This window comes from Rasamsonia emersonii (genome assembly GCF_000968595.1).
Source record: "Rasamsonia emersonii CBS 393.64 chromosome Unknown ctg1118621762148, whole genome shotgun sequence".
NCBI classification, from domain to species: Eukaryota; Fungi; Ascomycota; class Eurotiomycetes; order Eurotiales; family Trichocomaceae; genus Rasamsonia; species Rasamsonia emersonii.
The window spans coordinates 52653-66980 of NW_013562625.1; the positions used below are offsets into that span (position 1 = coordinate 52653).

At 50.9% G+C, this 14328-nt stretch overlaps 4 protein-coding genes across 4 annotated transcripts; 1 reads left to right on the forward strand and 3 right to left on the reverse strand.

Annotated features, from left to right (window-relative positions):
• Nucleotides 1-849: 849 nt before the first annotated feature.
• T310_9494 (RNase L inhibitor of the ABC superfamily) lies at nt 850-3929 on the reverse strand (the record flags this gene model as incomplete). The annotated part of the gene is made up of 9 exons (XM_013468038.1): nt 850-881; nt 1127-1192; nt 1334-2832; nt 2888-2984; nt 3044-3205; nt 3260-3662; nt 3728-3739; nt 3825-3849; nt 3910-3929. The coding sequence occupies 9 exons, from the start codon at nt 3927-3929 to the stop codon at nt 850-852; spliced, it is 2316 nt and encodes a 771-aa protein (XP_013323492.1).
• A 1274-nt stretch (nt 3930-5203) lies between these two features.
• T310_9495 (uncharacterized protein) lies at nt 5204-9809 on the forward strand (the record flags this gene model as incomplete). The annotated part of the gene is made up of 2 exons (XM_013468039.1): nt 5204-9615; nt 9683-9809. The coding sequence occupies 2 exons, from the start codon at nt 5204-5206 to the stop codon at nt 9807-9809; spliced, it is 4539 nt and encodes a 1512-aa protein (XP_013323493.1).
• A 1305-nt stretch (nt 9810-11114) lies between these two features.
• On the reverse strand, nt 11115-12371 carry T310_9496 (C2H2 finger domain protein (Gli3); the record flags this gene model as incomplete). Its single annotated transcript, XM_013468040.1, has 2 exons — nt 11115-11755; nt 11834-12371. 2 exons carry the CDS (start codon nt 12369-12371, stop codon nt 11115-11117), a joined length of 1179 nt encoding a protein of 392 aa, XP_013323494.1.
• A 776-nt stretch (nt 12372-13147) lies between these two features.
• On the reverse strand, nt 13148-14283 carry T310_9497 (Pyridoxine 4-dehydrogenase; the record flags this gene model as incomplete). The annotated part of the gene is made up of 3 exons (XM_013468041.1): nt 13148-13643; nt 13715-14147; nt 14232-14283. 3 exons carry the CDS (start codon nt 14281-14283, stop codon nt 13148-13150), a joined length of 981 nt encoding a protein of 326 aa, XP_013323495.1.
• Between the last annotated feature and the right edge of the window lie 45 nt (nt 14284-14328).

A 14328-nucleotide genomic window follows, 5' to 3' on the forward strand; every position in this document is an offset into this window, starting at 1 on the left:
GATGTGTGCCGAAGCAGTCTACTTGCAGCCGGCATAGTAGTATTTGTAAGTACTTACTCCCGGTGTTGTGTCTTTCAAGAAGCGAAATCAACTTGTAATATAAACCTCTTTTCTCGTGTGCTCGTCTGGATCTTCTTCTTAGCAAGCCAGGGCAAGAAATGATGTAGCCACTGTAGTTTTGTATAAAATGAGGCCAAATTGGTTGGTGAAAGATAATCGGATACGACTCCTCACCAAGGCCTTTAGGATCTGCTGAATGCAGTACCTATCTACAGTGTAGTCATTAACCGACTAGGTGCCTTTGAAGGAAAATTGACTCCTAAATAATTATTCGTAGCGTGACTACTACTACTCTATGTAGTATACATCTATTTTTTTAATTCTTCTCGGCCAACCCACCCACACACACATCTTGGCTTATAAGACATACAAAAAACACATCTATTTAAATCCTCGAGCAAAGGCAAATCAACTATTATTAATCCACAAATGGGGCCATGAGTGCAGAAGAAGATCAGATCCCAGGTCCGGCAAGATCGGTATGTGGATACAAGCCTAGACGAGCGAAGCGGGTCGTTAAAGGCTTATCTGGATATATAAACAGATAGATAGATAGCTATGTAGGTACTATACAACATACAGTCTACTCGAACGTCAAGCGGATCATTTTATTACAAGTATATAAATTAATTACCACCACCATTCTTCCTATGAGGACACTCGCAATGCTGGTTGTGGCGTCGTCTTATCGCCGCTTTACATGGACAGCACATTCAAATCAACAAGATTTATAAAAAAGAATAGGAAGTTTAATCAGATTTTTTTTGTCTTGGACTGGAAGAAGACCCTTTACTGCGTGAAACGAGCGTTTAGGAGACTAACTACCTAGCATAGTTAACCAGTTGGGTAATAATGTTAATAATAGGTAACTTGGGTGGGAAACGAAAATGCACAGAGAAAGAAGAAGGCGGGGGAAATGGCTATCAAGGACTGGCTTGCTATCCTCAAGGATAACAAGCTGACGGCCTTGAATCCACATGTTTCCTGCAAAGCGAACAAGTTTGTCGAAAATCAATCGATTGATGTTTGTTCACTTGACGAATCGGCCATATCGTACAGTACATACGTATGGCGCGCTGGATATCTGGAGTCCACATGACCTTGAAAAATAACTCCCAAATTTTTGAACCTACTGGTTATGATGTAGCGTAGAAACAATGACAGATGGCGCTATCTCATCCCAGGGACGTCCAAGGAATTGCAAAAAGGACCCAAAACCTTTTCCTTTTGTCCGACCTCCTGATTGGCCAAGGGTAGCAGGGGCGTGATGCACCATGTAGTACATCAACGACGACAGATGGTCGACATCGGGAAATGGTGACACGCCGTCTGCCATTGTCCTTGCCAAAGATGTCATCCTCATCGTCATCCTCGCCACCCCCGGCCTCATCATCGGGCAGGCCGACAAGGTGACGACGCCTCCCTGACCGGCACCCCGATCGCCTGCCAACGCCGGAAAATGCTAGGAACCGAACGCCGTGTTTTGTACCCCGATACCCGTGGCGCCGATTGTACGAGTCGCGTCCATCATCCCAGTGAGGACCGCGATGATACCTGTGTAGGACGCCCTTTTCAACTCTCTTCTTCCAGGAAGAACTGTTTGGGGAATCAGTCAGCATTTTCCAAAAACAGAATACAGTGGGTGTTGTTTCGTAGCATGAGAAGTTCAGATCAGCAAAATAAAAGGGAGAAGAACGTACGTAGTTCCCGCTCAACTTCTGTTCCTGGTCCAGCTGACTCTGGTACTTGTTGATACGAGGCCGGTAGCTGTTGGGGTCACGGCGGAACGTCACGTCCAAGTTCTGAAGGAACTTGTTACAACCCGTAAGGAGGGACTCAGGCGCGTTGGCGTGAGCATCAACGGACGGTTTGCCGTCAAACACAATGACTCGATCAGCCAGGTACGTTGCCATGATGAAGTCGTGCTCGACGATAAACGCCGTCTTCTTCGTGTGCATGATGAACCGCTTGATCACTCGAGCCGCGACAATACGCTGCTCAGAGTCGAGATAAGCGCTAGGTTCATCGATCAAGTAGATATCCGCCGGAATACCCAGAGCCAGGACAATGGCGACACGCTGCAATTCACCACCAGACAGGTTCTGAACCTCCTGGTCAATGAAGTCATCGATCTTGAGAGGCTTGTACACATCTGTCTGGAACTGCGGATTGAGGAAGGCGGCCTTGATACGCTTGAAGAACAGCTGGCGCACCGTTCCCTGGAACTTGGGCGTGATCTTCTGGGGCTTCATGCTGATGTTCAAGCGGGGAACAAAGACATTGCCGTCGGGTTTCTCTGCACCGGCAAGCAGCTTACAGAAGGTCGTTTTGCCCGTTCCATTCTCTCCCATCATGACGATAATCTCCGAATCGGTGAACTTTCCAGCATCGATCTTGAGATGGAAGTTGCCCAAAGTCTTCTCCATGGCGGGGTAGCTGAATGCACGGCCCTTGTCGACCATAAATTCATCCCCAGCTTCTGCAATACGGAAAGTGAGAGACTCCTCTCTGAAACGCAGGTTTTCCGTGGGGATATGGCCGTCGAGGAAGATGTTGATACCCTCACGAACGGAGGCGGGAAGAGTGACGACTCCGTATACAGCCGGCTTGCCATAGAGCACGCAGATGAAATCAGACAGATAATCCAGGACGGACAAGTCGTGCTCGACGACGATCACGTAGTCATCGGGGCGCAGCAATTCTCGAATCGTACGGGCTGCGCTAAGACGTTGCTTGACATCAAGATAAGAAGACGGCTCATCGAACATGTAGCTAGGGAATCGTTAACATCTAAAGCGGCGGCTTAGACGGTACAGGGGATACTTACACGTCAGCCTGCTGCACACACACAAGACCAATGGCGAAACGTTGGAGTTCTCCTCCAGAGAGAAGACCAATGTCACGATCCGCAACCTGCTTCAGTTCTATTTCCCCGTAAGCGCTGGATCATCCCGGGGAATCCACAAATGAAGGCATCGCATACCAAGAACATCCATCACATGATCCATGTTGTCCATCTGGGCACGCGCCTCGATGAGAGCACCAACATTCTTCACTGGTCCCTTCACGGCCTTGGGGATCTGGTCGACGTATTGTGGCTTGACAACCGCTTTCAGGTCATCCTCCAGCACCTTTGTGAAGTAGTCTGGATACAGTCAGTATCGGGACATCAGGCATTGTCTACGAGAGGAAAACGCACTCTGCAACTCGGAACCACGGAAATACTTGAGAATCTCCTCCCAGTCGGGCGGGTCATCATATCGTCCCAAGTTGGGCTTCAGTTTACCACTCAGGATCTTCAGCGCAGTACTCTTCCCAATACCGTTTGTTCCCACGAGACCAAGGACCTGGCCAGGACGCGGCATGGGCAGGCGGTGGAGCTTGAAACTGTTGGCCGAGTAGCGATGGGTCACCTGCGTGTCTAGGTTGGTGGGCAGGTTGATGATGTGAATGGCGCCGAAAGGGCATTTCTTCGGACAGATACCACATCCAATGCAGAGACGCTCCGAGATGAAGGCGATCTTGGAATCGGGGGTGACCTCAATGCACAGCTTGCCTGTGCGGACCACGGGGCAAGACTTCTTGCATTCTTGCCGACATTTCTAAGGACCATTAGTATTTATTTTTTCCCCTCTTTTTGAATTTCGTATTCCAGATCCAATCGTACCTTAGGTTTGCACTGTAGATAGAAAAGAGAACTCCGGTTAGCACTGGGTAAATTCGTGGCGAGGGGCTGAGGTGGGGTATAGGTATCGCAAGCTGACCTTGTCGCTATTGACAATAGCAACTCTATGCACATGGATAGTCAGTCTTTTAATACTTTTGAGACTTTGCTTTGAGGCTGTTTACCTGGTAAGTTTGTCGGACATAATGGACGTTGGCTGCTCTTGCAACTTGTTAGATCGATGCACACACTGCTGAAATATATCTAACGGGAACGATACCAAAAAAAATCTCAAGTTACGTCAGAGGAAGATCTTTCACTGAGAAATATGAGGTCACCGCCACAACTATGCAGGCAGAAGAAAGAACGAGGTTTCCGCACCGGGCACAGTTTGACGAGTGCCAGTCAACAAGGATGGTTGAAGCCGTCGAGGGGAGCAGGAGGGGCAACACGCTGCAAAAACTGGCCGTGTTGTGGGATGGTGGAGCTGCCCGCCCGCGGTCAGTGGCTGCTCGTGGATGCCCCAGGCAGCGAAAAACAATCAAGAACGGCTGGCCTCTGATTGGCTAGCAAACTATGCAAACAGGCGACGGCAGGCGCAGTGAATGATCGATTGCAGGCAGTGCCTGCACGTGATGCACAAAGCCACCTTCACCGCCATAACTGCACCGCACTATACTGAAATTGGTATAGATGCGGCGGGAGCCACGCGACGCGGGATTCTCATTGGCTCGCGGCCTGCTGGCGTGCGGTGACTGCCGCGCAGCCAGTGAATGGCCTGTTGCAGCCTCAGGCAGCGACGGCTCCCACACCCGCGGCACCGCCCAGCTCGAATCTCTGCTCTTGACTCGCTGCTCGACAACCACCACCCACACCCGCCTAACAGTCGACTTCCTTCGTTTCTCGCTCTCACCCTCGCGATCTCCATTCCTCCCTCCGCACTCCCACCATCCCTCCCAACACCCACCTTCTTTTTTCCTTCTCATTGCTCGCATTGCGACGCTCCATAAATCCCCGTTTCGGGGTCACCACGCTATGGACTGTAAGCGGTTTTTGCTTTTGTACTGTTGATTTTTGAGACGCGTCCTGGGCTCGGCTGGGGTACCTCTTCCCCGATGTCGACCCACCCAGCACCTCCAAAACGTCATCCTCTCTCTTGCTCCGAGAGTTAGCGGAATATTGTTGGAGATTGTATTGCGTCTCTCTTTTCCATCTGACGTCTTCATTTGCCTTCTGCTGCCCTGTCTTGCGTGGTACTCGTCCTGCCATCATCAAGCTCCGTCCTTCTCATCAAAGTTTCATCCAACAAGGACCTTCCATCAGACCTGCTGTCCTGGCCTTTCTGTACTGCCAATTCTCCTCCTGTTTTAGCTGTTTTTTCGGTCGCACATCTTCCCTCTACCTATCCCCATCAAATTTTCTGCTGTCCTGGCCTTCTTGGACTGGCAATGCTGACTCGTTCCTGTCACAGCCTCTAGCATGGTGGTCCCTCCTGCCTCCGAACCGTCCTCGGTGACGCCATTGCCGAATGGATACTCTCACGTGTCGTCCCCGGACAATTCAAGTGATCAAGAAGATGTCGTCATGACCGATGTTGACAGCGAACTGTCTGATTCTTCCGAGCCCAATGCCGTCGCCGAGTCCGCCGGTGACGATGTTGCCCGCCCAGACTCTTCCGGAACCGGGGTCTCCAACTCTGGTGATAGCGTTAGAGAATCGGGAATGGACACGAACCAACGTGACAGTACTCGCCCATCCACTTCTGATAACGCCGCTTCTCCCGCTTCTGGCCGTGGAATGAAGCGTAAATCGCCCATGGTGGACGAGATGGAGTTCATGCGGCAGAATCCAGAGCTCTACGGCCTTCGTCGAAGCACTCGCGCTCGAACTATCCGGCGCCCCATCATTGAATCTTCCTCGTCTGATTCCGAATCCGACGAGGTTGCTTCGCGCACGAAGCGTCGTCGTCGTAACGTGTCCGAACAGACCTCGAAACGCCCATCTCGTTCCGTGACCCAATCTTCCTTCTCTGAATCTGACAGTGACGAATACGGTGGGCCGCGTGCTCGCGCGTCCAGGGCCAGACATCGTCGACAGCTCCAGGCTTCTTCAAATCAGCAGGTGCCTCATACCGAGGTCCGATTCTCTACTAGAAACGCCACAAAGGTCACGAGCTATAATGAGGATTCGGATGATGATATGTTCGAAGATGATCCTGATGATCTAACCCCGAATTATTGGGTCAATGCGGTTGAAGACGATCGTCCTGCGGTGGATGTTGTTCTCAACCACCGCTTCAAGGACGGCTTCGACCCGAAAAAGGACCAAGTCACTCGGAACGACTGTGAGTTCTACATCAAGTGGCAGGGCAAGTCCCACTACCATGCTACCTGGGAGACCGCCGAGTCCCTGGCAAATTGCCGCAGCACACGTCGAGTCGATAACTACTTTCGAAAGGTCGTCGAAGAGGTGCGCCTCAACAACGATCCCGATATTCCTCCTGAAGAGAAGGAGAAATGGAATCTTGATCGGGAGCGTGAGGTTGAGGCGATTGAAGACTACAAGAAAGTCGAGCGCATTATCGGGCGCCGTGACGGCGAGAATGGCCCGGAGTACTTCGTGAAATGGAAGCGTTTATTCTACGACTCCTGCACTTGGGAGAGCGAGGCCCTCGTCAAGGAGATCGCTTTGCCGCAGCTGGATCGTTTCCTTGACCGTGCCAATCGTCAAGTTACCTGTAACAAGAAAGAGATGAACCCAGATACTAGGAGTCGCTTCGAACCCGTGAAATCCACCCCCTCGTTTTTGCATAACGGCGAATTGAAGGAGTTTCAGGTGAAGGGTCTGAATTTCTTAGCTTTCAACTGGGTTCGCAATCGCAACGTCGTTCTCGCCGACGAAATGGGTCTGGGCAAGACTGTTCAGACTGTTGCATTCATCAGCTGGCTTCGCCACGTTCGAAAGCAGGAAGGCCCCTTTGTCGTCGTCGTTCCACTATCTACTATGCCCTCTTGGGCCGAGACGTTTGACAACTGGACTCCTGATTTGCACTACGTGGTTTACAACGGAAATGAAACGGCTCGGAATATTATCCAAGAGTATGAACTCTTGATTGATGGCAATCCCCGTAAGCCCAAGTTCAATGTTCTACTCACCACCTATGAGTATGTGTTGCTCGACTCGTCGTTTCTGAGTCAGATACCTTGGCAATTCTTGGCAGTAGATGAAGCACATCGCCTCAAGAATCGTGAATCCCAGCTCTATGCCAAGCTGCTAGAGTTCAATGCGCCCGCGCGGCTGCTCATCACCGGCACTCCGATTCAGAACAATTTGGCTGAACTGTCTGCACTCATGGACTTTTTGAATCCGGGTCTGGTCAACATCGATGTCGACATGGATTTGAACTCGGAAGCTGCGTCTCAAAAACTCGCCGAACTCACGGAGGCTATCCAACCTTTCATTCTGCGTCGTACGAAGTCTAAGGTGGAGACTGACTTGCCTCCGAAGACGGAGAAGATTATCCGTGTTGAGCTTTCTGATGTCCAGCTCGAATACTACAAGAACATTCTGACAAAGAATTACGCAGCCTTGAACGAAGGGGCCAAAGGCCAGAAACAATCCCTTCTGAATATCATGATGGAATTGAAAAAGGCTAGCAATCATCCATTCATGTTTCCTAACGCCGAGGCGAAACTCTTAGACGGCAGCACTCGTCGCGAAGACATCTTGAGGGCATTGATTACAAGCAGTGGCAAGATGATGCTCCTCGACCAGCTCCTCGCTAAATTGAAGCGGGACGGCCACCGTGTCTTGATCTTCAGCCAGATGGTTAAGATGCTAGATATCCTCGGAGACTATATGGAATATCGAGGCTACCAGTATCAACGGCTCGACGGCACCATTGCAGCTGGACCCCGTCGTCTCGCAATCGACCACTTCAACGCCCCGGATAGTGACGACTTTGCATTCATCTTGTCCACCCGAGCTGGTGGTCTTGGCATCAACCTTATGACTGCCGACACTGTTATTCTGTTTGATTCGGATTGGAATCCTCAGGCTGACTTGCAAGCAATGGCCCGAGCGCACCGTATCGGTCAAACGAAGCCTGTGAGCGTCTATCGTCTTGTCTCCAAGGATACTATCGAAGAAGAAGTCCTGGAGCGTGCGCGAAACAAACTTCTTCTGGAGTTCATTACTATTCAGCGAGGTGTCACAGATAAGGAGGCCTCCGAGCTTCAGAGCAAGATGGCCCGCGCTGTGGGTGAGCCTACGGGCACGGAAGACATATCACGGATTCTCAAGCGACGTGGCCAGAAGATGTTCGAGCAAACCGGCAACCAGAAGAAGCTGGAGCAACTCGATATTGACTCCGTGTTGGCCAATGCCGAACTACATCAAACTGAGCAGGCGGAGAGCTTGCAAGCGGACGGGGGTGAAGAGTTTCTCAAGGCATTTGAATTTGTTGATATCAAGGTGGATGATCTAAGCTGGGATGACATCATTCCCAAAGAACAACTTGAAGAGATTAAGGCCGAAGAGAAGCGCAAGGCTGATGAACGCTATCTCGCGGAAGTTATTGAACAAAATCGACCCCGGAAACGCAACGCTCCAGGCGATGCACGCGATGAGCGGGAAGAACGGAAAGCGAAACGTCAGGCCCGAGCACAGGTCAACGCCGATGCTGAGGCATCCGATTCAGCCGAGGCACTGGATCCTAAGCGACCTCTGGATGAGAAGGAATATCGTCACTTATTGCGTGCGTTTTTGAGATACGGTGATATTGATGATCGTGAGGAGGATGTGATTCGAGAAGCGCGGCTTGTTGGCCGAGACAAGGACACCATCCGGGCTGCTCTCCGGGAGATTACTGATAAGGCTGCTGAGCTTGTGAGGGAAGATACGGAGAGGCTTGAGGCAATGGAGCAAGAAGGAAAAGCGCCGACTAAAAAAGAGAAAAAGGCGGTCCTCTTTGATCTCCATGGAGTCAAGCGACTCAATGCGTGGACTATTGTTGAACGCCCTGGAGAGATGCGTCTGCTTCGAGAGGTCGTGTCGTCGGTTCCAGACCCCAAGAGCTTTCGTATACCGGAAGCCTCTAAGAAGGCCGATTATTCGTGTCCATGGGGCGCACGTGAAGACGGAATGCTTTGTGTGGGTATAGCTCGACATGGATATGGGGCTTGGGCACAAATCCGTGACGACCCCGAGCTTGCGCTTGGCGACAAACTTTTCTTGGAAGAGAATCGGGTGGACAAGAAGAATGAACGCATGAACGGGACCGATAAAACTGCGAAATCGCCCGGGGCTGTCCATCTGGTCCGCCGTGCCGACTATCTAATCTCTGTCTTGAAGGAAAAGCACAAACAGGGAGCAAATGCTACCGCAAAGAAGGCTGTTGAAAACCATCACCGCACCAACAAGAAGAATAGCGCTCACAACCGTCAACAAACTGGCACTAGCGTGTCTGCGTCTCCCGCACCTCCCAATGTGCGAAAACCTCATCGTGAAGGAGATAGATCCCGTCAGCGCTCTCAGACCCACGGAGTTCGAGATAGTGTTGAACGGGCGAATACACCAAAGTCTGACAGCCGACCAAAGGGGGGACAGACCGTGGACAAAGCTCGCAAGCGGAACCAGAATAATGGAGTGCATGAAGATTCTCATCGGCGCCACAGCAGCAGCAATGGTGTCTCCGGGAGCGAAGGCATGGAAGACCTGTTCTTTGAGCCCATTCGGCAAGATTTGGAGAAGGTTTCTCGGGTAACCAAGGCAAACTTCCCCGATAAGTCAGCTCGCGCTCGGGAGTTGCGGAGTCTCATTCGTACAATCGGAGATTTTATCAAGAACACTTTGGAAGGGCAAACCGTGGAGGGATTGGAAGATCGGCTTTGGTGAGTTTTTTTTTCTTCCGGTGATTATCAATTGACACGACGAAGGCTTGCTAACCCGATGAATCAGGCGTCATATTGCTGAACGGTATTGGCCAAACCGTGAAGCAGGGGTGGACCAGCTGAAGCAAATGTACCACAAGATCGTTGCTGCCGATCAGGCAGCGGCGAAGGAGGCCACCGCAAACGGGGCCTAATCGCCCACGAAGATATTTTTATTTGGTAATTCGACACCACCCCGTCGTTTTACCATGTTATTTTGTACTTTTTATATTGTTCGAGTCATCTTTGTCGACTTTTTGCAATTTCTCGATTTTTGATCCTGCATTTGAAGCATTGGTGTTTGTTGAACGGCGTGTTTACATAAAACATGTTTCATATTGCATGGCAATGGCGTTCGGGGGAAGGGGCATGTGTTTTTTTGTTCGGCGGCTGTGGCAGCCTGCCATCATGATGTACGGTGTACGATTTTTTTTCTTGTTGATATTTTTCTTTTCTTTTCTTTATTCCCTTGACCCGCCCCCTTTCGAGGGGATGCTGGGTCAAGGGAAAGCTCATTTTCCTTCGGCCCCCTGTCGATTGTATTCCCTTGAACCTCTTCTTAGGAGATGATTGGGTCTTGCGGAGTAAATCGGCAGGGGGCCGAAGGAAAAGGAGCATTTTCATATGCTCCCATGAACCCCCTCCTTTCGAGGAGTTGGTTGGGTCATGCGGTGTTTTTTCCTTTTTGTTTTGTTTTTTGTTACCCTGTAAGTAAAGATGGCGTTTTTGTTTGGTGGTGGCACCATGCAGCATCTACGGTTTGGCAACGGGGTTGGGGGATTTTGACATCATTTGCAACTGGCGTTGAATTTGTTTTGAAGACACATACATAGATGCTTTGCATTGAGGAGACATTTTAAAAACAGACAAAAAGATGGCCTTGGTCCATGTGTACATGTACGTCAGATATTACCTACACTACATACAATGCAAAAATGCATGCTGTGATTTACAGTCTAATATCAGATCAGCTGAGAGTGCACTTGACTACTCCGTATTGACTACTTAATTTCCCTGTCGATGGAGGACCTCATAATTCACCCATCCATCTAGCTATCTATCTACTAGGATAGTTAACTATTGATCGAGAACAGAAGACAAAGAAAGAAAGCAAGGAATAATAATGATACCTAATAACAGAGTCCTGAGATACTTATTAAAACCGTACCATAGCATAGCATAGCGTACCAGACCAATACCACACCAGAACGACCAGAACAAACCAGACCATACCGAATGAAATCAAATAGAAGCAAATCAAATCAAATCAAATCAAACCGTTACGTAACGCCTTGCTAGCTCGTAAAGGAAGGCGATGAATGGATGGATGATGGATGGAATGGATGGATGGAATGGAGAGAAATAGAGATAGATAGATGAATAAGAAGTGCCGTTGCGTTACGTATTAGATAGAATTCAATTAGAATTCAACGAGTTCCGGACTTCTCTTCTTTTTTACACTATGTAGAAACGGCTTCTGCATGGTGGGAGGAGGATTCCACACTGTTGTTGTGGTGGTACTGCTGCTGCTGAGAAGAATGTCCGTTCGGAGCCGCAGCGGCGTTGTTGTTATTGTTGCTGTTGCCGTGTTTCTGCTGCTCGAGGATATTGTGCAGACGCGTCTCAGCATCGATCACGTCGCGGAAGATGGCCTCCTTGGCCCGCCAGGCCTCGAAGCGCTGCGGCTCGATCTTTTCCTCCCATTCCTGCCGCAGCTTCGCCATCTCGAGTTCTGCCCAGTGGATCTGGCGACGGAGCAGCCGGTACAGTTCCTGCGGAGGCAGGGACAGCTCGTGCTCGTCGAACCCGAGCTCGGGGCCGAACTCGGGCAGGGGGATCGTGTCTAGGTCTTCGGGCTCGACGCCGTCGTCTTCGCCGTTGACGTTGACGCTGACGTTCTGCTGCTGCTGCTGCTGCTCTTCTTCCTCCTTGGGCTGAGAGGACAGTTTTAGCTTGATGCGCTGGATTTTGGGGGTTGCTGTCGAGCTGATGGCGGACAGATTCTTCGGGACCGGGTCCGAGGGTCGAAGGGCCTCGGTTTCATGGACTGTCCTCATGTGTTTTGCGAGTGCGTCTGAACGGGTGAAGCTCCGATCACATTCTGTAGAAGTTCATTGCACCAGTTAGAGGCTATTGCTCAATCGCGGATTGCTCTGTTGTATATATTCCAACGACTTACCTGGCAGCATGCAATAGAACGGCTTCTCGCGCGTGTGGCTTCTCATGTGTGCTCGCAGTGCGTAGCCACTGGCATGCGTCTGGCCCTTCCGACTGCAGTCGATCCATTCGCACGAGTACTTCTTCTGTCGAGTCCCGATGTGGTCGCGATGGATGTGTTCGACGAGGTCGTCCATGTTGCCCAGATCGCCTGCTTCGCAGCCATCCCAGCGACAGACGGACACCTGGTCGCCGCCCTGGCCGCTGTAGTCATCGTCCTGGCCGCCGCCAATGAGCGCGACCAGACTCGGGGAATTGGGGATGTCGCCGGAGGTATCGGACGAGATGGAGGTCGAGGGTGAGGTCGGGAGGTTCTCCTCGTGGACGGAGGACATCATGTCGGGCGTATGGGGGTCCCAGGAGGCAGTTCCCGTGCGACGACGCTTGGAAGGGGGCATATTCGACGCGGATGGGGACTGTTCGTCCTTGTCCAGCTTGATGTCCTCGGTCAGGTCATCCGAGGCGATGGAGGAGAGGGGGGAGCCTGGTGATTCTGCCATGGTGAATTGAAATGGGAAGACAGAAAGATTGCGGAGTGTCTCGTATGAGAGTGACGAGAGGGCGATGGACAGTGAAGAGATCGGAAGGTAGCGTCGAGTTGGAGGCCCTCCCTCAGGCGCGCTTCGACAGCGTCGAGCGTTGTCGAGTACAGGCGGCAGCACGTGATGAGGCTATTTTGAACGCATCCTTTGTTCCAACTTTTTTTTCTTTCTTCCGCTACTTTCCCACCGTCATGCAACACCAGCCACCACATTTGGGCCAGTGCTTTGTTCGGTGAGTCCGGCAGGTGATTTCCTGCTATTGCAAAGTATCCATATTGCTTCATATCGGTTTGTCTGTCACTTTTCACCGTTCTATCTATGGTGTTAACGTGCCGCGTGGTGTAAACAATACTATTGTGTCATAGCTCTTTTGTAGGTAAGTTCTATTTCTGTTGCTCACTTCTTTTTTATTCGTCCTTTTTTTCTTTTATGATGAGCAAAAAGTGAATTCTGCAATACTGACAATTTCCCCTCATTGGGTGAAATTGTATGTGGACACATTCTACACTTGATCTGATGCAATTTTATTTTCTTTTCTCGCACAGTGGCATCTAGTGTTGACACGCATTTTGCTAATTGCTGTACAGATTATTGACATTAGAAACTCGTTGCGATCCAATGCTTTTAGCTGTCATATTGAATTCATTATAGACGCATGTACATACATATATACATCTAGGTATTGAACATGCTGTTATCAGATATCCCTAGAACTATCTGTGCACCCTACTCTGTTAGGGCGTAGCTGTTGGGTATCGGGCCCCCTTGACCTCGTACATTTTCAGGATCTTATCGATCTCCTCCATATCTTCGTCCGACAGAGTCTGGACCCCCTCCGTGTTCTGTGTGACCTTGTCGCTGGTGGTACCTCCTGGGATCGGGATGATGGTCGGCATGCCAGGTCGGTTGCTGAGCGTCCGGATCCAGGCCAGAGCGATCTGGGCGGGAGCAACACCCTTGCGCTTCGCCAAGTCTACCACGGCGTGGACCAGTTTGAGGTTTTCATGCAGAGTGCCCTCCTGATATTTGGGAAGGAGTCGTCGGAAATCACCCTCGGGGATATCGGTGAACTTGTTGATCTCGCCGGTCAGGACGCCTCGGCCCAAGGGGGAGTAGGCCACGATAGGGATGTTGAGCTCTGCACAGGTTTTGGCAACGTCGTTGTGGAGGATGTCGGTCGCCCAGAGCGAAAACTCCACCTCCACAGCGGCAATGGGGTGGACCTTGTGCCTGCACCAATCTGTCAGATGCATGTCCATTTTTGGATTCTTCAGTCGCAATCTTGATGGGTAGATACGTACGCCCGTCGGATGGTTTCAGCGTCGACCTCACTGAGACCGATAGCCTTGATCTTGCCTTCCTTGATCAACTGGGCTAGAATAGTGACCGTCTGCTCGACTGTCGTGTTGGGGTCTTGTCTGGCGCATTCGAAAATGTCAATCGACTTGGTGCCGCCCAGGACCCTCAAGCATTCGTCGACGCTGCGGCGGATATTCTCCTCGGAACCGTCGGGGATGAGTGTACCGCGTTTCAAGCCTCCTTTGATGCTCAGAACGACCTTGTCGGACTTCTCAGGGTATTTGGTAAAGTATTCGTGGAGCAGGTGGCAGGAGTTGTAGTCCGGGGTGCCATACAACTCGCCGGCGTTCCAGAAGTTGGCGCCGAGGTCGAGAGCGGTGTTCAGCGTCTCAAAGCATACTTCCTTGGAGGGAGGCTGAGGATTCCATGTCATCCCTGTATTCGCATTCAAGCGATGGATGGTCAGTACCAGGAACAGTCGACTGCGCGCAGAACAAACAGGAGGGTGGTCAGACGTACTCATGAGGCCGTAGCCCGTGGTACCAACTTCTTTTCCGACAAGAGTAGGCATGTTGAGAGATTTAGCGTAGACACTCAGAGAAGGATTTCCTGCAAG